General features: G+C 48.6%; 1 protein-coding gene across 5 annotated transcripts in view; it reads left to right on the top strand.

The window, feature by feature from the left end:
• LOC139548261 (arf-GAP with Rho-GAP domain, ANK repeat and PH domain-containing protein 1-like) overlaps positions 1-20,956 on the top strand; it is a 124,513-nt gene that overhangs the window by 72,255 nt on the left and 31,302 nt on the right. For all 5 annotated transcript variants that reach the window (XR_011669683.1, XM_071357814.1, XM_071357812.1 and 2 more), the window contains 10 exons: positions 916-1,018; positions 2,973-3,168; positions 3,600-3,645; positions 5,596-5,759; positions 7,904-8,116; positions 8,894-8,999; positions 9,069-9,216; positions 13,458-13,547; positions 13,677-13,754; positions 14,260-14,377. Coding sequence is in view for 4 of the 5 variants with exons in the window: in XM_071357814.1 (XP_071213915.1) it covers positions 916-1,018; positions 2,973-3,168; positions 3,600-3,645; positions 5,596-5,759; positions 7,904-8,116; positions 8,894-8,999; positions 9,069-9,216; positions 13,458-13,547; positions 13,677-13,754; positions 14,260-14,377 (1,262 nt within the window). In the remaining variant the exon portion in view is untranslated. The remainder of the gene's footprint in view (positions 1-915; positions 1,019-2,972; positions 3,169-3,599; positions 3,646-5,595; positions 5,760-7,903; positions 8,117-8,893; positions 9,000-9,068; positions 9,217-13,457; positions 13,548-13,676; positions 13,755-14,259; positions 14,378-20,956) is intronic.

Raw genomic sequence — 20,956 nt, 5'->3', positions numbered from 1 at the left:
TCTCTCTCTCTCTCAGCTATGACCACACGTTTGAGTTGTACTCCTCTCTCTCTCTCTCTCTCTCAGCTATGACCACACGTTTGAGTTGTACTCCTCTCTCTCTCTCTCTCTCAGCTATGACCACACGTTTGAGTTGTACTCCTCTCTCTCTCTCTCTCTCAGCTATGACCACACGTTTGAGTTGTACTCCTCTCTCTCTCTCTCTCTCTCAGCTATGACCACACGTTTGAGTTGTACTCCTCTCTCTCTCTCTCTCTCTCAGCTATGACCACACGTTTGAGTTGTACTCCTCTCTCTCTCTCTCAGCTATGACCACACGTTTGAGTTGTACTCCTCTCTCTCTCTCTCTCTCAGCTATGACCACACGTTTGAGTTGTACTCCTCTCTCTCTCTCTCTCTCTCTCAGCTATGACCACACGTTTGAGTTGTACTCCTCTCTCTCTCTCTCTCAGCTATGACCACACGTTTGAGTTGTACTCCTCTCTCTCTCTCTCTCTCAGCTATGACCACACGTTTGAGTTGTACTCCTCTCTCTCTCTCTCTCTCAGCTATGACCACACGTTTGAGTTGTACTCCTCTCTCTCTCTCTCTCTCAGCTATGACCACACGTTTGAGTTGTACTCCTCTCTCTCTCTCTCTCTCAGCTATGACCACACGTTTGAGTTGTACTCCTCTCTCTCTCTCAGCTATGACCACACGTTTGAGCTGTACTCCTCTCTCTCTCTCTCTCTCAGCTATGACCACACGTTTGAGTTGTACTCCTCTCTCTCTCTCTCTCTCTCAGCTATGACCACACGTTTGAGTTGTACTCTCTCTCTCTCTCTCTCAGCTATGACCACACGTTTGAGTTGTACTCCTCTCTCTCTCTCTCAGCTATGACCACACGTTTGAGCTGTACTCCTCTCTCTCTCTCAGCTATGACCACACGTTTGAGCTGTACTCTGACTCAGAGCGTCTCTATCTGTTTGGAACTGACGACCAAGACAGCCACAAGGAGTGGGTCAAATCCATCACCAAGGTAACCACACACTGACCCTTACCTAGGTAACCACGCATACCTCTGTCAGTGGTCGTCAATCTTTCTCTCCCCTTCAAATTAGTGGATTTGGCTATTTCAGCCTCACCTGTTGCTGACTGGTGTATGAAATAGAGCACACAGCCATGCAATCTCCATAGACAAACATTGGCAGTAGAATGGCCTTACTGAAGAGCTCAGTGACTTTCAACGTGGCACCATCATAGGATGTCAGTTTGTCAAATTTCTGCCCTGCTAGAGCTGCCATGGTCAGCTGTAAGTGCTGCCCTTCCAGCATTGGGGAACATCCTGTGCACCTCCCTGCGAACGTGCCTCATCTATTTCTATGTTGCAGGTTTAAAGCATATTTCCTGCAGTTCTCCACATGTTGTCATGGGGGTGCAGAGAAAATGTTGCCGTTTTTAAGCTCGTTTTCTTGCAATTCTATATATTTTACCATGTCTAATGTGTTTTCATGTGATATTTGAGTGACAAAAAAAATACAACAATATATATGGGCAACATTTTTTTTAACATTAGCTGACATGGGATCTATTGCATCCCACAACTGTCCCAGACTATGTTTGGAATATTTATTTCTCACACAGTACAACAGTCAACCTATTCTATTCTATGGGGGATAGTAGATTGACCTGGCTAGTGCTTTTGCTGTTCGTTAGGCCTACTCATCTTGTTGGCTGATAAAGTAAATGTGGACAATTCTTCCAATATCTTCAATATACACCTCGGAATTGGATAATGACATGCGCATGCACAGTTGCGTCCCCAATGTGTCTGTCTTAACTTTTGTAGCCTGTGAGAAAGACCGGATCACGTGACTGAGAGCCGTGTGACTGAGAGGCGCTTCGTATTTCGCTTTATTTAGGGTGCACTACGGCCACAAAGGGGATGCCACTGTGAAATTCAAGTGCTTGTCAAATTGTGAATGAGAGACTATTGGAGTGTGTACAGCCGGCGCAATAAACAAAACAGAGCTCATGCCTTTCAAGTGACTTTTTTCAAATCCTCATTACTCATCACAACAGCCCAACGTTTGTAGAACATCTGAAGTTACATTAATAAATTGAACATATAGGAGGAGTACCTGTTTCTTTGTTAAACGCTCAACACAACAGCTGCATGTGCCACTGCCTCAAATCATTTGGAGAACATATCCTTTCTATTTTATTAAGCGTTGTTCAACTGTATTCTTCATACTATAAAATAATGTAAAATAATACCACAGAATTATATGCAGATCTTGTCTTCTGAATGAACTAGTGTTGCCCAGAGCCATTTGGCATAGCCACATCAGGATCTAACATAAAGACAACTCAGAGTATGTTATTCTGTTCTTCTGAAACAGACTACATTTTCTTCATATCATGCTTATTTAGAGCTGTCTAAAATAAATCATGGATTTATTGTGAAGGTGTAGACTATATTACATAGATTTATTAGACTTTTTAAAGGTGTAAATATATGGGTCATGACAGTATTATGACAGGTTATGTCAGCTTTTATGACATGGTTATGACCGTACCAAAAATTATTAGGCGGGCCGTCTGTGGTAATTTTCATGATGGAAAAACAGTTTTTTTGTGAACTTAAATGACCAAAACCAGATCAAATATATATTTAAATAATACCACCGTTATTTTTTGCTAACAACTGATGGTGGTCCGTCGGCCGCTGGTTTGCCTGGGCGGGGGTCCCTGGGCGGGGGTCCCTGGGCGGGGGTCCCTGGGCAAGAAAAGTTTGAAAAGGTAACCACCTAGGTAACCACTAGGTCAGTGTTATTTGAATCAGCTGTATAGTGCTAGGGTAAAAACCAAAAGTTAACCACTCACACTGACCACCGCCTAGGTAACCACTCACACTGACCATAACCTAGGAAATCAAGGCTCAGCTGTGTGATGGGTCCTTAAACATATTTAACTCCCCCTCTTCTCCCCAGATGTTTATTCCGTCCAATGCAGAGGCTCTGTTGAGACTGAGCTTTGAGCGGATTGGCCGGCTAAAGTACAAGGATGGGTTGAACCTACAGAGCCCTCGGGTTGGCTGGTTCGCGCTGGTTGGCTCCTCCCTCCATGCCTACCTGGAGGACAGTGAGGAAGAGGAGGAGATACACCTACGCAAACTACAGGAGCTCTGTGAGTACGCACATGCACACACACACACGCACACATGCATACAAACACACACACACATACACAATTCTTCTTCTATTCTCGTGGGGACCTAAAATGTATTTCCATTTAAATTCCTATTTTCCCTAACCTTAGCTCTAACCCTAAATATGACCCCTAACCTTAGCTCTAATCCTAAATCTGACCCCTAACCTTAGCTCTAACTCTAAATCTGACCCCTAACCTTAGCTCTAACCCTAAATCTGACCCCTAAGCTTAAAATAGCCTTTGTCCTCGTGGGAAGTGTCCCCACATGGGAGAAGTTTACTATCCTTGTGGGGACATTTGCAGATTTCAGGTCCCCACAAGCATAGAAGAACAAGACCACACACACACACACACATACACACTCTTTGTACCACCATTAAATGGTTCCAAATGTGTGTTTGTCCCAGCGATCCAGCAGGAGAATGAGGTGCTGGTTCTGGTGGAGAGAGGCAGGTGAGAGGATGACGCTGCCACATGGCCTCTGACGGTTTAACAGCATTTATGTTTACTTTCTTTTTGTTGTTTGTTCAGGGAAATGGAAGAGTTGAAACAGGACTGAATAGGTGGCGAAATGAGATGGTTTTAATGTGCTGACATTAGCGCTATTACAGTTGAAGTCAGAAGTTTACATACACTTAGGTTGGAGTCATTAAAACTCGTTTTTCAACCACTCCACACATTTCTTGTTAATAAACTATAGTTTTGGCAAGTCGGTTAGAACATCTACTTTGTGCATGACACAAGTCACTTTTCCAACAATTGTTCACAGACATTATTTCACTATCACAATTCCAGTGGGTCAGAAGTTTACATACACTAAGTTGACTGTGCCTTTAAACAACTTGGAAAATTCCAGAAAATTATGTCATGGCTTTAGAAGCTTATGATAGGCAAATTTACATAATTTGAGTCAAATGGAGGTGTACCTGTGGATGTATTTCAAGGCCTACCTTCAAACTAAGTGCCTCTTTGCTTGACATCATGGGAAAATCCAAAAGAAATCAGCCAAGACCTCAGGAAAAAAATTGTAGACCTCCATAAGTCTGGTTCATCATTGGGAGCAATTTCCAAATGCCTGAAGGTACCACGTTCATCTGTACAAACAATAGTACGCAAGTATAAACACCATGGGACCACGTAGCAGTCATACCGCTTAGGAAGGAGATGTGTCCTGTCTCCTAGAGATGAACGTACTTTGCTGCAAAAAGTGCAAATCAATCCCAGAACAACAGCAAAGGACCTTGTGAAGATGCTGGAGGAAACAGGTACAAAAGTATCTATATCCACAGTAAAACGAGTCCTATATCGACATAACCTGAAAGGCCGCTCAGCAAGGAAGAAGACCATGCTCCAAAACCGCCATATAAAAGCCAGACTACTGTTTGCAACTGCACATGGGGACAAAGATCGTACTTTTTGGAGAAATGTCCTCTGGTCTGATGAAACAAAAATAGAACTGTTTGGCCATAATGACTATCGTTATGTTTGGAGGAAAAATGGGGAGGCTTGCAAGCCGAAGAACACCATCCCAAACGTGAAGCACGGGGGTGGCAGCATCATGTTGTGGGAGTGGTGCACTTCACAAAATAGATGGTATCATGAGGCAGGAAAATTATGTGGATATATTGAAGCAACATCTCAAGACATCAGTCAGGAAGTTAAAGCTTGGTCGCAAATGGGTCTTCCAAATGGACAATGACCCCAAGCATACTTCCAAAGTTGTGGCAAAATGGCTTAAGGACAACAAAGTCAAGGTATTGGAGTGGCCGTCACAAAGCCCTGATCTCAATTCCATAGACAATTTGTGGGCAGAACTGAAAAAGCATGTGCGAGCAAGGAGGTCTACAAACCTGACTCAGTTACACCAGCTCTGTCAGGAGGAATGGGCCAAAATTCACCCATCTTATTGTGGGAAGCTTGTGGAAGGCTACCTGAAACGTTTGAACCAAGTTAAACAATTTAAAGGCAATGCTACCAAATACTAATTGAGTGTATGTAAACTTCTGACCCACTGGGAATGTGTTGAACGAAATAAAAGCTGAAATTAATCATTCTCTCTACTATTATTCTGACATTTCACATTCTTAAAATAAAGTGGTGATCCTAACTGACCTAAGACGGGGAATTTTTACTAGGATTAAATGTCAGGAATTGTCAAACACTGCGTTTAAATGTTTTTGGCTAAGGTGTATGTAAATTTCCGACTTCAACTGTATATTGACCCACTAAAGAGCTTTCATTCCTTCCTCTCCCTCCCTCTTTCTACCTACCCCCCTACTCCCCTGTCTCACTCCCTCCCTCTCATTCTTCTTACCTCCCTTCTCCCTCCCTCCCTCTCATTCTTCCTACCTCCTCCCTCCCTCCCTCTCATTCTTCCTACCCCCCCTACCTCCCTCTCTCCAGGACTCTGTACATCGAGGGGGAGAGGAAGCTTGACTTCCAGGGTTGGTGTGTGGGCATCCAGAAAGCAGCAGGCAGTGCAGGAGACTCTCTTAGTCAACAGCAACTAACTGAGACTGACATCCCTGTTGTAGTGGACCGCTGCATTGACTACATCACACAGTGCGGTGAGAGTGTGTAGCTGTGTGTGTAGCTGTGTGTGTTGCCTCGTGACTGTAATAGCGGGAGTTCTGGCTCACAGAGACATAGAAGCAAAGGTCAACAAATCAGCACTGTGTTCTCTGTCTCTGCCCCCCCCCCCCCTCCTTGGTCATGTGTTAACTTCTCCTCTCTCTTTCTCCCTGTCGTTTATTTCCTATTATGACTCACTGGTCTTACTGGAGATCAGGCTGTTCCTGTTGGGTTCTGGGTAGTTCCTCCTGTTTCGTGGTTGAAATGTTTGGATGCGTTTCAAACTCAAAGTAGACAGCCCTCAGCCCTAAACCCTAAGCCCTAAACCCTCAGCCCTCAGCCCTAAACCCCCAGCCCTAAACCCTCAGCCCTAAACCCTCAGCCCTAAGCCCTCATCCCTCAGCCCTAAACCCTCAGCCCTAAACCCTCAGCCCTAAACCCTCAGCCCTAAACCCTCAGCCCTAAACCCTCAGCCCTTGAATGACGTTTTACATTGTCACATCCGAGTGTACCTTAAATGTGCCTTGCCCAAGCGAGTGAGAGTGATGATTGGAGAGGCAACTTACTTGATGGAAATCTTCATGTTGAGCTTAAAAACAACTAACCTAAAGCTAATAATGTACCTAGTAAGCTAACGTATCTAGCCAGCACTCCCATCAGATGGCTAGCTACAGTATTAATGTACCTAGTAAGCTAACGTATCTAGCCAGCACTCCTATCAGATGGCTAGCTACAGTATTAATGTACCTAGTAAGCTAACGTATCTAGCCAGCACTCCTATCAGATGGCTAGCTACAATATTAATGTATCTAGCAAGCTAACGTATCTAGCCAGCACTACTGTCAGATGGCTAGCTACAGTTACCCATAGCTGAATAGCAAGTTTTATAGTTTGGTAATTTATTTCAATAAATTTCTGAATTCCAAAAATGTTTCATAGGCTCCTCACTACGAGACTAAGCCAATTTGCCAACACTATAATCAATGTGTATATATATATATATATTTTAGCACGCTCGCTTCATACTTTTTTCTGACATGCCGAAAAAGCAGCCTTGTTGATTAAATTTGACACACCAGAGTTTGACATGTTAATACAATTTGCATTGAATTGTGGGTCATATCAACACCGTAAGTGACCAAAGTTCTTCACTCCCTCGAGCTACATCTAGGGCCGAGGGGGTAACGTTTGTGAATTGGACCTCCACTTAAGATGGCAATCAAACTGCATCCGGTTTCCACTGGGATTCTCCCGAGGGAAAGTAACGGCTGAGGGGCTAAAAATAACCTATTTGGACTGCAGTCTTACACCATGCCCAAACCCGACGCACGCGTGCGCAAATTGATTTTGTCCTCCCACACCAAACGCCATCACGACACGCAGGTTGAAACATCAAAACAATACTCTGAACCAATTATATTAATTTGGGCACAGGTCGAAAAGCATTAAACATTATGGCAATTTAGCTAGCTAGTTTGCAGTTGCTAGCTAATTTGTCCTATTTAGCTAGCTTGCTGTTGCTATTTAATTTGTCCTGGGATATAAACGTTGAGTTGTTATTATACCTGAAACGCACAAGGTCCTCTACGCCGACAATTAATCCACACATAAAACGGTCAACCAAATAGTTTCTAGTCATTGCTCCTCCTTCGTCTTTTTCTTCTTTGGTCTTTATATGGCGATTGGCATCTAACTTTCATAATAAGGTGTATTACCACAACCGACCGACCTCAGTTCATCTTTCAATCTGAGGAGATGGCACGTGGGTATATGCTTCTATAAACCAATGAGGAGATGGGAGAGGCAGGACTTGCACCGCGTTCAGCATCACAAATAGAACTGACTTCTATTTTTAGCGCTTGGCAACGCAGACGCTCGTTGGCGCGCGTGATCAGTGTGGGTGCAATGACTGAATAACATGCGAGCTGTGTGGTCAGCATGTTAGTCTCTTCCGTCTGCTGACTCTCTTCCTAATCCCTTCTGGGCTCTGATTGGCTGCTACTCTGGCCTCTGAACTCTGACAGTTTTGGTTGGTCAGTAAGAGAAGGGGGAGAATTGAAACACTGTGAACCATGTCAGGAGTATGTGTTGTGGAGTGGATATTAGAGTGTGTCTGAGTTTTAATCTGTGTGTGTTTTAGGTCTGACGTCTGAGGGTATCTACCGTAAGAGCGGAGTGAACAGTCGCGTGGCGGGGCTGTGCGAGGCGTTTCGGCGTGATGCCCGTAGCGTGCGTCTAAAGGAGGGGGAGCACCAGGTGGACGACGTGTCTAACACACTGAAACGCTTCTTCAGAGAGTCTGAAGAGGGACTGTTCACCACACAGGCTGCTAGCGCATGGCTCAGCACACCTGGTGAGTCCTACACACCTAACACCCTAACTCCTGCACCCTAACTCCTACACCCTATATCCTAACCTCTACACCATGTATCCTACACCCTAACCCCTACACCATGTATCCTACAACCCAACACCGTGTATCCTACACCCAAACCCTACACCCTAACCCCTGCATCTTAACACCCTATATCCTACTTCCTTACCCCTACACCCTAACCCCTAAATCCTAACTCCTACACCCTATATCCTACACTCTGTATCCTGCACCCTAACCCTTGTACCCTAACACCCTATATCCTACACCCTAACCCCTACACCCTTTCCCCTACACCCTATATCTTACACCCCCTAACTCCTACATCCTGTATCCTACACCCTATATCCTACACCCCAACACCCTGTATCCTACACCCCAACACCCTGTATCCTACACCCCAACACCCTGTATCCTACACCCTAACCCCAACACCCTGTATCCTACACCCTAACCCCAACACCCAGTATCCTACACCCTAACCCCAACACCCTGTATCCTATACCCCAACACCCTGTATCCTACACCCTAACTCCAACACCCTGTATCCTACACCCTAACCCCAACACCCTGTATCCTACACCCTAACCCCAACACCCTGTATCCTACACCCTAACCCCAACACCCTGTATCCTACACCCTAACCCCAACACCCTGTATCCTACACCCTAACCCCAACACCCAGTATCCTACACCCTAACCCCAACACCCTGTATCCTACACCCTAACCCCAACACCGTGTGCGTTGTCTGTCAGTGGTCCCAGAGGAGAGCAACAAGATCTCTCAGTACCAGCTGCTGCTGAGCCGCCTGCCCAGAGTCAACAAGGCCACGCTACGAGCCCTGGTCAACCACCTCTACTGGTGAGACACATATAAACACACACACACACACCTCCGCTCAGAGTGTAACGGTGTGTGTGTTGTCCACAGTGTGCAGCGGTTTGCAGAGCTGAACCAGATGAATCTCCATAACCTGGCTATAGTATTTGGCCCAACACTGTTCCAGACCGACGGGAAGGACTACACAGCTGGCCGCGTCGTAGAGGAACTCATAGAGCACTACACTGACGTCTTTGAGGTCAGAGACACTGTTAGCTCTAACCCCTGACCCCTGACCTCATAGAGCACTACACTGACGTCTTTGAGGTCAGAGACACTGTTAGCTCTAACCCCTGACCCCTGACCCCTGACCTCATAGAGCACTACACTGACGTCTTTGAGGTCAGAGACACTGTTAGCTCTAACCCCTGACCCCTGACCCCTGACCTCATAGAGCACTACACTGACGTCTTTGAGGTCAGAGACGCTGTTAACTCTAACCCCTGACCCCTGACCTCATAGAGCACTACACTGACGTCTTTGAGGTCAGAGACACTGTTAGCTCTAACCCCTGACCCCTGACTGTATCACAACCGGCCGTGATCGGGAGACCCAAAGGGCGGCGCACAATTGGCCCAGTGTTCGTCTGGGTTAGGGGAGGGTTTGGCCGGAGTAGGCAGCCATTGTAAAATAAGAATTTCTTCTTAACTGACTTGCCTAGTTAAATAAAAAACTGAAAGTTATGTGCCCTTGAGCAAGGCACATAACTTTAATTGCTCCTGTAAGTCGCTTGGTAGTGGGATGGTTTGGTAGTGGGATGGTTTGGTAGTGGGATGGTTTGGTAGGGGGATGGTTTGGTAGGGGGATGGTTTGGTAGGGGGATGGTTTGGTAGGGGGATGGTTTGGTAGTGGGATGGTTTGGTAGGGGGATGGTTTGGTAGGGGGATGGTTTGGTAGGGGGATGGTTTGGTAGGGGGATGGTTTGGTAGGGGGATGGTTTGGTAGTGGGATGGTTTGGTAGTGGGATGGTTTGGTAGTGGGATGGTTTGGTAGTGGGATGGTTTGTTAGGGGGATGGTTTGGTAGTGGGATGGTTTGGTAGTGGGATGGTTTGGTAGTGGGATGGTTTGGTAGTGGGATGGTTTGTTAGGGGGATGGTTTGGTAGGGGGATGGTTTGGTAGGGGGGTGGTTTGTTAGGGGGGTGGTTTGGTAGTGGGATGGTTTGGTAGTGGGATGGTTTGGTAGTGGGATGGTTTGTTAGGGGGATGGTTTGGTAGTGGGATGGTTTGGTAGTGGGATGGTTTGGTAGGGGGATGGTTTGGTAGGGGGATGGTTTGGTAGTGGGATGGTTTGGTAGGGGGATGGTTTGGTAGGGGGATGGTTTGGTAGGGGGATGGTTTGTTAGTGGGATGGTTTGGTAGTGGGATGGTTTGGTAGTGGGATGGTTTGGTAGTGGGATGGTTTGTTAGGGGGATGGTTTGGTAGTGGGATGGTTTGGTAGTGGGATGGTTTGGTAGTGGGATGGTTTGGTAGTGGGATGGTTTGTTAGGGGGATGGTTTGGTAGTGGGATGGTTTGGTAGGGGGATGGTTTGTTAGGGGGGTGGTTTGGTAGTGGGATGGTTTGGTAGTGGGATGGTTTGGTAGTGGGATGGTTTGTTAGGGGGATGGTTTGGTAGTGGGATGGTTTGGTAGTGGGATGGTTTGGTAGTGGGATGGTTTGTTAGGGGGATGGTTTGGTAGTGGGATGGTTTGGTAGTGGGATGGTTTGGTAGGGGGGTGGTTTGGTAGTGGGATGGTTTGGTAGTGGGATGGTTTGGTAGTGGGATGGTTTGGTAGTGGGATGGTTTGGTAGTGGGATGGTTTGTTAGGGGGGTGGTTTGGTAGTGGGATGGTTTGGTAGTGGGGTGGTTTGGTAGTGGGGTGGTTTGGTAGTGGGATGGTTTGGTAGTGGGATGGTTTGTTAGGGGGGTGGTTTGGTAGTGGGATGGTTTGGTAAGGGGGTGGTTTGGTAGTGGGATGGTTTGGTAGTGGGATGGTTTGGTAGGGGGATGGTTTGATAGGGGGATGGTTTGGTAGTGGGATGGTTTGGTAGTGGGATGGTTTGGTAAGGGGGTGGTTTGGTAGTGGGATGGTTTGGTAGGGGGATGGTTTGGTAGGGGGGTGGTTTGGTAGTGGGATGGTTTGGTAGTGGGATGGTTTGGTAGTGGGATGGTTTGGTAGTGGTGTGGTTTGGTAAGGGGGTGGTTTGGTAGTGGTGTGGTTTGGTTTGGTAGTGGGATGGCTGCAGTGTGTGGTAGGGGGATGACTACAGTGTTTGGTAGGCGGATGGCTGCGTGTTTGGTAGGGGGATGGTTGCAGGTTTGGTAGGTGGATGGCTGCATGTTTGGTAGGGGGATGGCTGCAGTGTGTGGTAGGGGGATGGCTGCATGTTTAGTAGAGAGATGGCTGCAGTGTGTGGTAGGGGGATGGCTGCAGTGTTTGGTAGGGGGATGGTTTGGTAGGGGGATGGTTTGGTAGGGGGATGGTTTGGTAGTGGGATGGTTTGGTAGGGGGATGGTTTGGTAGGGGGATGGTTTGGTAGTGGGATGGTTTGGTAGTGGGATGGTTTGGTAGTGGGATGGTTTGGTAGTGGGATGGTTTGGTAGTGGGATGGTTTGTTAGGGGGATGGTTTGGTAGTGGGATGGTTTGGTAGTGGGATGGTTTGGTAGTGGGATGGTTTGGTAGTGGGATGGTTTGTTAGGGGGATGGTTTGGTAGGGGGATGGTTTGGTAGTGGGATGGTTTGGTAGTGGGATGGTTTGTTAGGGGGGTGGTTTGGTAGTGGGATGGTTTGGTAGTGGGATGGTTTGGTAGGGGGATGGTTTGGTAGGGGGATGGTTTGGTAGTGGGATGGTTTGGTAGGGGGATGGTTTGGTAGTGGGATGGTTTGGTAGGGGGATGGTTTGGTAGGGGGATGGTTTGGTAGGGGGATGGTTTGTTAGTGGGATGGTTTGGTAGTGGGATGGTTTGGTAGTGGGATGGTTTGGTAGTGGGATGGTTTGTTAGGGGGATGGTTTGGTAGTGGGATGGTTTGGTAGTGGGATGGTTTGGTAGTGGGATGGTTTGTTAGGGGGATGGTTTGGTAGTGGGATGGTTTGGTAGGGGGATGGTTTGTTAGGGGGGTGGTTTGGTAGTGGGATGGTTTGGTAGTGGGATGGTTTGGTAGTGGGATGGTTTGTTAGGGGGATGGTTTGGTAGGGGGATGGTTTGGTAGTGGGATGGTTTGGTAGTGGGATGGTTTGTTAGGGGGATGGTTTGGTAGTGGGATGGTTTGGTAGTGGGATGGTTTGGTAGGGGGGTGGTTTGGTAGGGGGGTGGTTTGGTAGTGGGATGGTTTGGTAGTGGGATGGTTTGGTAGTGGGATGGTTTGTTAGGGGGGTGGTTTGGTAGTGGGATGGTTTGGTAGTGGGATGGTTTGGTAGTGGGATGGTTTGGTAGTGGGATGGTTTGTTAGGGGGGTGGTTTGGTAGTGGGATGGTTTGGTAAGGGGGTGGTTTGGTAGTGGGATGGTTTGTTAGTGGGATGGTTTGGTAGGGGGATGGTTTGGTAGGGGGATGGTTTGGTAGGGGGATGGTTTGGTAGTGGGATGGTTTGGTAGTGGGATGGTTTGGTAGTGGGGTGGTTTGGTAGTGGGATGGTTTGGTAGGGGGATGGTTTGGTAGGGGGGTGGTTTGGTAGTGGGATGGTTTGGTAGTGGGATGGTTTGGTAGTGGGATGGTTTGGTAGTGGTGTGGTTTGGTAGTGGTGTGGTTTGGTAAGGGGGTGGTTTGGTAGTGGTGTGGTTTGGTTTGGTAGTGGGATGGCTGCAGTGTGTGGTAGGGGGATGACTACAGTGTTTGGTAGGCGGATGGCTGCGTGTTTGGTAGGGGGATGGTTGCAGGTTTGGTAGGTGGATGGCTGCATGTTTGGTAGGGGGATGGCTGCAGTGTGTGGTAGGGGGATGGCTGCATGTTTAGTAGAGAGATGGCTGCAGTGTGTGGTAGGGGGATGGCTGCAGTGTTTGGTAGGGGGATGGCTGCAGTGTGTGGTAGTTGGATGGCTGCAGTGTGTGGTAGTTGGATGGCTGCAGTGTGTGGTAGTTGGATGGCTGCAGTGTTTGGTAGGGGGGTGGCTGCAGTGTGTGGTAGTTGGATGGCTGCAGTGTGTGGTAGTTGGATGGCTGCAGTGTGTGGTAGTTGGATGGCTGCAGTGTGTGGTAGGGGGATGGCTGCAGTGTGTGGTAGTTGGATGGCTGCAGTGTGTGGTAGGGGGATGGCTGCAGTGTGTGGTAGGTGGATGGCTGCAGTGTTTGGTAGGGGGATGGCTGCAGTGTGTGGTAGGGGGATGGCTGCAGTGTGTGGTAGGTGGATGGCTGCAGTGTGAGCTGGTCAGTGGTGTTTCAACCACGGAGTGAGTAGTTATACCGGTTATATGGTCATGTTGTTGTGTGGTTGACCGTGTGTGGTTGTGTTGCGGTCCAGGTGGATGAGCAGCAGCTGAAAAGGCAGCTGGATGAGATCACGGTCATCATTAAAGTTAGAGAGAAGTTGAACCTCAACTCCAGCGTTCCTGTGAGTAATACAGTACACTCACACACATCTCCTCAACTCCAAGGTTTCTGTGAGTCACAAACTTCTCATGTGTTTGCAGTGTTCTGCTGTAACCCAATGTGCTTTAACGCGTGTGTGTGTGTTGTGCAGGCGTCGGGGTCAGCAGGTGACTTCATTTGTACAGTGTACCTGGAGGAGAAGAAGGAGACGGCAGAGCAGCATGTCAAGGTGACCTCTCACCTCTGACCTTAACTGTACATAGCCCATCTTTTAAACAGCCCATCTATCTTCCTACCTCACCCCCATACTGTATTTATTTATTTATCTTGCTCCTTTGCACCCCAGTATCTCTACTATCTCCACATTCATCTTCTGCACATCTACCATTCCAGTGTTTAATTGCTATATTGTAATTACTTCGCCACCATGGCCTATGTATTGCCTTAACTCCCTTATCTTACCTCATTTGCACTCACTGTATATAGACTTTTTGTTTTCTTTTGTTCTACTGTATTATTGACTGTATGTTTTGTTTATTCCACGTGTAACTCTGTGTTGCTGTATGTGTCGAATTGCTATGCTTTATCTTGGCCAGGTCGCAGTTGCAAATGAGAACTTGTTCTCAACTAGCCTACCTGGTGAAATAAATAAATCAACTAACCCTTTATCACGATAGGGAACTAGAGTAAGAAGGGGTGCAGAATGTCACTCCCTCCACTGCTCTCCCCTCTAGATCCCTGGTTCTATGACGGCAGCAGAGCTAACCTGTGAGATTCTGGACCGGCGGAAGATCCAGGTCAGAGAGAAAGACTACTGGAGCTGCTGGGAGGTCAGCCAGAAGGAGGAGACCGGTGAGTGGAGAGAGATGAGAGGTCAGCCAGAAGGAGGAGACCGGTGAGTGGAGAGAGATGAGAGGTCAGCCAGAAGGAGGAGACCGGTGAGTGGAGAGAGATGAGAGGTCAGCCAGAAGGAGGAGACCGGTGAGTGGAGAGAGATGAGAGGTCAGTCAGAAGGAGGAGACCGGTGAGTGGAGAGAGATGAGAGGTCAGTCAGAAGGAGGAGACCGGTGAGTGGAGAGAGATGAGAGGTCAGTCAGAAGGAGGAGACCGGTGAGTGGAGAGAGATGAGGTCAGTCAGAAGGAGGAGACCGGTGAGTGGAGAGAGATGAGAGGTCAGTCAGAAGGAGGAGACCGGTGAGTGGAGAGAGATGAGAGGTCAGTCAGAAGGAGGAGACCGGTGAGTGGAGAGAGATGAGAGGTCAGTCAGAAGGAGGAGACCGGTGAGTGGAGAGAGATGAGAGGTCAGCCAGAAGGAGGAGACCGGTGAGTGGAGAGAGATGAGAGGTCAGCCAGAAGGAGGAGACCGGTGAGTGGAGAGAGATGAGAGGTCAGCCAGAAGGAGGAGACCGGTGAGTGGAGAGAGATGAGAGGTCAGTCAGAAGGAGGAGACCGGTGAGTGGAGAGAGATGAGAGGTCAGCCAGAAGGAGGAGACCGGTGAGTGGAGAGAGATGAGAGGTCAGTCAGAAGGAGGAGACCGGTGAGTGGAGAGAGATGAGAGGTCAGATGTAGTGTATATCTATATATACTGCATATAGAGAGGGAGAGATAATGAAGGAGAGGTGGGGAAAGAGGTATGGGATGGAGAGGTGGGGAAAGAGGTATGGGATGGAGAGGTGGGGAAAGAGGTATGGGATGGTAGTGGTGGGGAAAGAGGTATGGGATGGTAGTGGTGGGGAAAGAGGTATGGGATGGAGAGGTGGGGAAAGAGGTATGGGATGGTAGTGGTGGGGAAAGAGGTATGGGATGGAGAGGTGGGGAAAGAGGTATGGGATGGTAGTGGTGGGGAAAGAGGTATGGGATGGAGAGGTGGGGAAAGAGGTATGGGATGGTGAGGAAAGAGGTATGGGATGGAGAGGTGAGGAAAGAGGTATGGGATGGAGAGGTGGGGAAAGAGGTATGGGATGGTAGTGGTGGAGAAAGAGGTATGGGATGGTAGTGGTGGAGAAAGAGGTATGGGATGGAGAGGTGGGGAAAGAGGTATGGGATGGAGAGGTGGGGAAAGAGGTATGGGATGGAGAGGTGGGGAAAGAGGTATGGGATGGAGAGGTGGGGAAAGAGGTATGGGATGGAGAGGTGAGGAAAGAGGTATGGGATGGAGAGGTGAGGAAAGAGGTATGGATGGTAGTGGTGGGGAAAGAGGTATGGGATGGTAGTGGTGGAGAAAAAGGTATGGGATGGAGAGGTGGGGAAAGAGGTATGAGGTGGTAGTGGTGGGGAAAGAGGTATGGGATGGAGAGGTGGGGAAAGAGGTATGGGATGGAGAGGTGGGTGGAAAGAGGTATGGGATGGTAGTGGTGGTGGAGAAAGAGGTATGGGATGGTAGTGGTGGTGGAGAAAGAGGTATGGGATGGTAGTGGTGGAGAAAGAGGTATGGGATGGTAGTGGTGGAGAAAGAGGTATGGGATGGTAGTGGTGGAGAAAGAGGTATGGATGGTAGTGGTGGGGAAAGAGGTATGGATGGTAGTGGTGGAGAAAGAGGGATGGTAGTGGTGGAGAAAGAGGTATGGGATGGTAGTGGTGGAGAAAGAGGTATGGATGGTAGTGGTGGGGAAAGAGGTATGGATGGTAGTGGTGGAGAAAGAGGTATGGATGGTAGTGGTGGGGAAAGAGGTATGGATGGTAGTGGTGGAGAAAGAGGTATGGGATGGTAGTGGTGGAGAAAGAGGTATGGGATGGTAGTGGTGGGGGGAAAGAGGTATGGATGGTAGTGGTGGAGAAAGAGGTATGGGATGGTAGTGGTGGGGAAAGAGGTATGGGATGGTAGTGGTGGAGAAAGAGGTATGGATGGTAGTGGTGGAGAAAGAGGTATGGGATGGTAGTGGTGGAGAAAGAGGTATGGATGGTAGTGGTGGAGAAAGAGGTATGGATGGTAGTGGTGGAGAAAGAGGTATGGGATGGAGTGGTGGAGAAAGAGGTATGGATGGAGAGGTGGAGAAAGAGGTTTGGGATGGTAGTGGTGGAGAAAGAGGTATGGGATGGAGTGGTGGAGAAAGAGGTATGGATGGTAGTGGTGGAGAAAGAGGTATGGGATGGTAGTGGTGGAGAAAGAGGTATGAGATGGTAGTGGTGGAGAAAGAGGTATGGGATCTTTGTGGTGTAGAAAGAGGTATGGGATGGTAGTGGTGGAGAAAGAGGTATGGGATGGTAGTGGTGGTGGAGAAAGAGGTATGGATGGTAGTGGTGGAGAAAGAGGTATGGGATGGTAGTGGTGGGGAAAGAGGTATGGGATGGTAGTGGTGGAGAAAGAGGTATGGGATGGTAGTGGTGGTGGAGAAAGAGGTTTGGGATGGTAGTGGTGGTGGAGAAAGAGGTTTGGGATGGTAGTGGTGGGGGGAAAGAGGTATGGGATGGTAGTGGTGGAGAAAGAGGTATGGGATGGTAGTGGTGGAGAAAGAGGTATGGGATCTTAGTGGTGTAGAAAGAGGTATGGGATGGTAGTGGTGGAGAAAGAGGTATGGGATGGTAGTGGTGGAGAAAGAGGTATGGATGGTAGTGGTGGAGAAAGAGGTATGGGATGGTAGTGGTGGAGAAAGAGGTATGGATGGTAATGGTGGAGAAAGAGGTATGGGATGGAGTGGTGGAGAAAGACGTATGGGATGGTAGTGGTGGAGAAAGAGGTATGGGATGGAGTGGTGGAGAAAGAGGTATGGGATGGAGTGGTGGAGAAAGAGGTATGGATGGTAGTGGTGGAGAAAGAGGTATGGATGGTAGTGGTGGAGAAAGAGGTATGGGATGGAGTGGTGGAGAAAGAGGTATGGGATGGAGTGGTGGAGAAAGACGTATGGGATGGTAGTGGTGGAGAAAGAGGTATGGGATGGAGTGGTGGAGAAAGAGGTATGGATGGTAGTGGTGGAGAAAGAGGTATGGGATCTTAGTGGTGTAGAAAGAGGTATGGGATGGTAGTGGTGGAGAAAGAGGTATGGATGGTAGTGGTGGAGAAAGAGGTATGGGATGGTAGTGGTGGAGAAAGAGGTATGGGATGGTAGTGGTGGGGAAAGAGGTATGGGATGGTAGTGGTGGGGGGAAAGAGGTATGGATGGTAGTGGTGGAGAAAGAGGTATGGATGGTAGTGGTGGGGGGAAAGAGTTATGGATGGTAGTGGTGGAGAAAGAGGTATGGGATGGTAGTGGTGGGGGGAAAGAGGTATGGGATGGTAGTGGTGGAGAAAGAGGTATGGGATGGTAGTGGTGGAGAAAGAGGTATGGGATGGTAGTGGTGGTGAAAGAGGTATGGGATGGTAGTGGTGGTGAAAGAGGTATGGGATGGTAGTGGTGGTGAAAGAGGTATGGATGGTAGTGGTGGAGAAAGAGGTATGGGATGGTAGTGGTGGAGAAAGAGGTATGGGATGGTAGTGGTGGAGAAAGAGGTATGGGATGGAGAGGTGGGGAAAGAGGTATGGATGGTAGTGGTGGAGAAAGAGGTATGGATGGTAGTGGTGGAGAAAGAGTTTTGGATGGTAGTGGTGGAGAAAGAGGTATGGGATGGTAGTGGTGGTGGAGAAAGAGGTATGGATGGTAGTGGTGGTGGAGAAAGAGGTATGGATGGTAGTGGTGGAGAAAGAGGTATGGGATGGTAGTGGTGGAGAAAGAGTTATGGATGGTAGTGGTGGAGGGAAAGAGGTATGGATGGTAGTGGTGGAGAAAGAGGTATGGGATGGTAGTGGTGGAGAAAGAGTTATGGATGGTAGTGGTGGGGGGAAAGAGGTATGGGATGGTAGTGGTGGAGAAAGAGGTATGGGATGGTAGTGGTGGAGAAAGAGGTATGGGATGGTAGTGGTGGAGAAAGAGGTATGGATGGTAGTGGTGGGGGGAAAGAGGTATGGATGGTAGTGGTGGAGAAAGAGGTATGGATGGTAGTGGTGGGGAAAGAGGTATGGATGGTAGTGGTGGGGAAAGAGGTATGGATGGTAGTGGTGGAGAAAGAGGTATGGATGGTAGTGGTGGGGAAAGAGGTATGGATGGTAGTGGTGGGGAAAGAGGTATGGATGGTAGTGGTGGAGAAAGAGGGATGGTAGTGGTGGAGAAAGAGGTATGGATGGTAGTGGTGGGGAAAGAGGTATGGATGGTAGTGGTGGAGAAAGAGGTATGGATGGTAGTGGTGGGGAAAGAGGTATGGATGGTAGTGGTGGAGAAAGAGGTATGGGATGGTAGTGGTGGAGAAAGAGGTATGGGATGGTAGTGGTGGGGGGAAAGAGGTATGGATGGTAGTGGTGGAGAAAGAGGTATGGGTGGTAGTGGTGGGGGGAAAGAGGTATGGGATGGTAGTGGTGGAGAAAGAGGTATGGGATGGTAGTGGTGGAGAAAGAGGTATGGATGGTAGTGGTGGGGAAAGAGGTATGGATGGTAGTGGTGGGGAAAGAGGTATGGATGGTAGTGGTGGAGAAAGAGGGATGGTAGTGGTGGAGAAAGAGGTATGGATGGTAGTGGTGGGGAAAGAGGTATGGATGGTAGTGGTGGAGAAAGAGGTATGGATGGTAGTGGTGGGGAAAGAGGTATGGATGGTAGTGGTGGAGAAAGAGGTATGGGATGGTAGTGGTGGAGAAAGAGGTATGGGATGGTAGTGGTGGGGGGAAAGAGGTATGGATGGTAGTGGTGGAGAAAGAGGTATGGGATGGTAGTGGTGGGGAAAGAGGTATGGGATGGTAGTGGTGGAGAAAGAGGTATGGGATGGTAGTGGTGGAGAAAGAGGTATGGGATGGTAGTGGTGGAGAAAGAGGTATGGATGGTAGTGGTGGAGAAAGAGGTATGGGATGGTAGTGGTGGAGAAAGAGGTATGGATGGTAGTGGTGGAGAAAGAGGTATGGGATGGAGTGGTGGAGAAAGAGGTATGGATGGAGAGGTGGAGAAAGAGGTTTGGGATGGTAGTGGTGGAGAAAGAGGTTTGGGATGGAGTGGTGGAGAAAGAGGTATGGATGGTAGTGGTGGAGAAAGAGGTATGGGATGGTAGTGGTGGAGAAAGAGGTATGGGATGGTAGTGGTGGAGAAAGAGGTATGGGATCTTTGTGGTGTAGAAAGAGGTATGGGATGGTAGTGGTGGAGAAAGAGGTATGGGATGGTAGTGGAGAAAGAGGTATGGATGGTAGTGGTGGAGAAAGAGGTATGGGATGGTAGTGGTGGGGAAAGAGGTATGGGATGGTAGTGGTGGAGAAAGAGGTATGGGATGGTAGTGGTGGTGGAGAAAGAGGTTTGGGATGGTAGTGGTGGAGAAAGAGGTATGGATGGTAGTGGTGGAGAAAGAGGTATGGGATGGAGTGGTGGAGAAAGAGGTATGGATGGAGAGGTGGAGAAAGAGGTTTGGGATGGTAGTGGTGGAGAAAGAGGTATGGGATGGAGTGGTGGAGAAAGAGGTATGGATGGTAGTGGTGGAGAAAGAGGTATGGGATGGTAGTGGTGGAGAAAGAGGTATGAGATGGTAGTGGTGGAGAAAGAGGTATGGGATCTTTGTGGTGTAGAAAGAGGTATGGGATGGTAGTGGTGGAGAAAGAGGTATGGGATGGTAGTGGTGGTGGAGAAAGAGGTATGGATGGTAGTGGTGGAGAAAGAGGTATGGGATGGTAGTGGTGGGGAAAGAGGTATGGGATGGTAGTGGTGGAGAAAGAGGTATGGGATGGTAGTGGTGGTGGAGAAAGAGGTTTGGGTTGGTAGTGGTGGTGGAGAAAGAGGTTTGGGATGGTAGTGGTGGGGGGAAAGAGGTATGGGATGGTAGTGGTGGAGAAAGAGGTATGGGATGGTAGTGGTGGAGAAAGAGGTATGGGATCTTAGTGGTGTAGAAAGAGGTATGGGATGGTAGTGGTGGAGAAAGAGGTATGGGATGGTAGTGGTGGAGAAAGAGGTATGGATGGTAGTGGTGGAGAAAGAGGTATGGGATGGTAGTGGTGGAGAAAGAGGTATGGATGGTAATGGTGGAGAAAGAGGTATGGGATGGAGTGGTGGAGAAAGACGTATGGGATGGTAGTGGTGGAGAAAGAGGTATGGATGGTAGTGGTGGAGAAAGAGGTATGGGATGGTAGTGGTGGAGAAAGAGGTATGGATGGTAGTGGTGGAGAAAGAGGTATGGGATGGAGTGGTGGAGAAAGAGGTATGGGATGGTAGTGGTGTAGAAAGAGGTATGGGATGGTAGTGGTGGAGAAAGAGGTATGGATGGTAGTGGTGGAGAAAGAGGTATGGGATGGAGTGGTGGAGAAAGAGGTATGGGATGGAGTGGTGGAGAAAGAGGTATGGGATGGAGTGGTGGAGAAAGAGGTATGGATGGTAGTGGTGGAGAAAGAGGTATGGATGGTAGTGGTGGAGAAAGAGGTATGGGATGGAGTGGTGGAGAAAGAGGTATGGGATGGAGTGGTGGAGAAAGACGTATGGGATGGTAGTGGTGGA

The sequence above is a fragment of the Salvelinus alpinus genome, chromosome 21, assembly GCF_045679555.1.
Source record: "Salvelinus alpinus chromosome 21, SLU_Salpinus.1, whole genome shotgun sequence".
Taxonomy (NCBI): Eukaryota; Metazoa; Chordata; class Actinopteri; order Salmoniformes; family Salmonidae; genus Salvelinus; species Salvelinus alpinus.
Note: the sequence above shows the minus strand (reverse complement) of the source record. Positions and strands in the feature narration are given on the sequence as shown.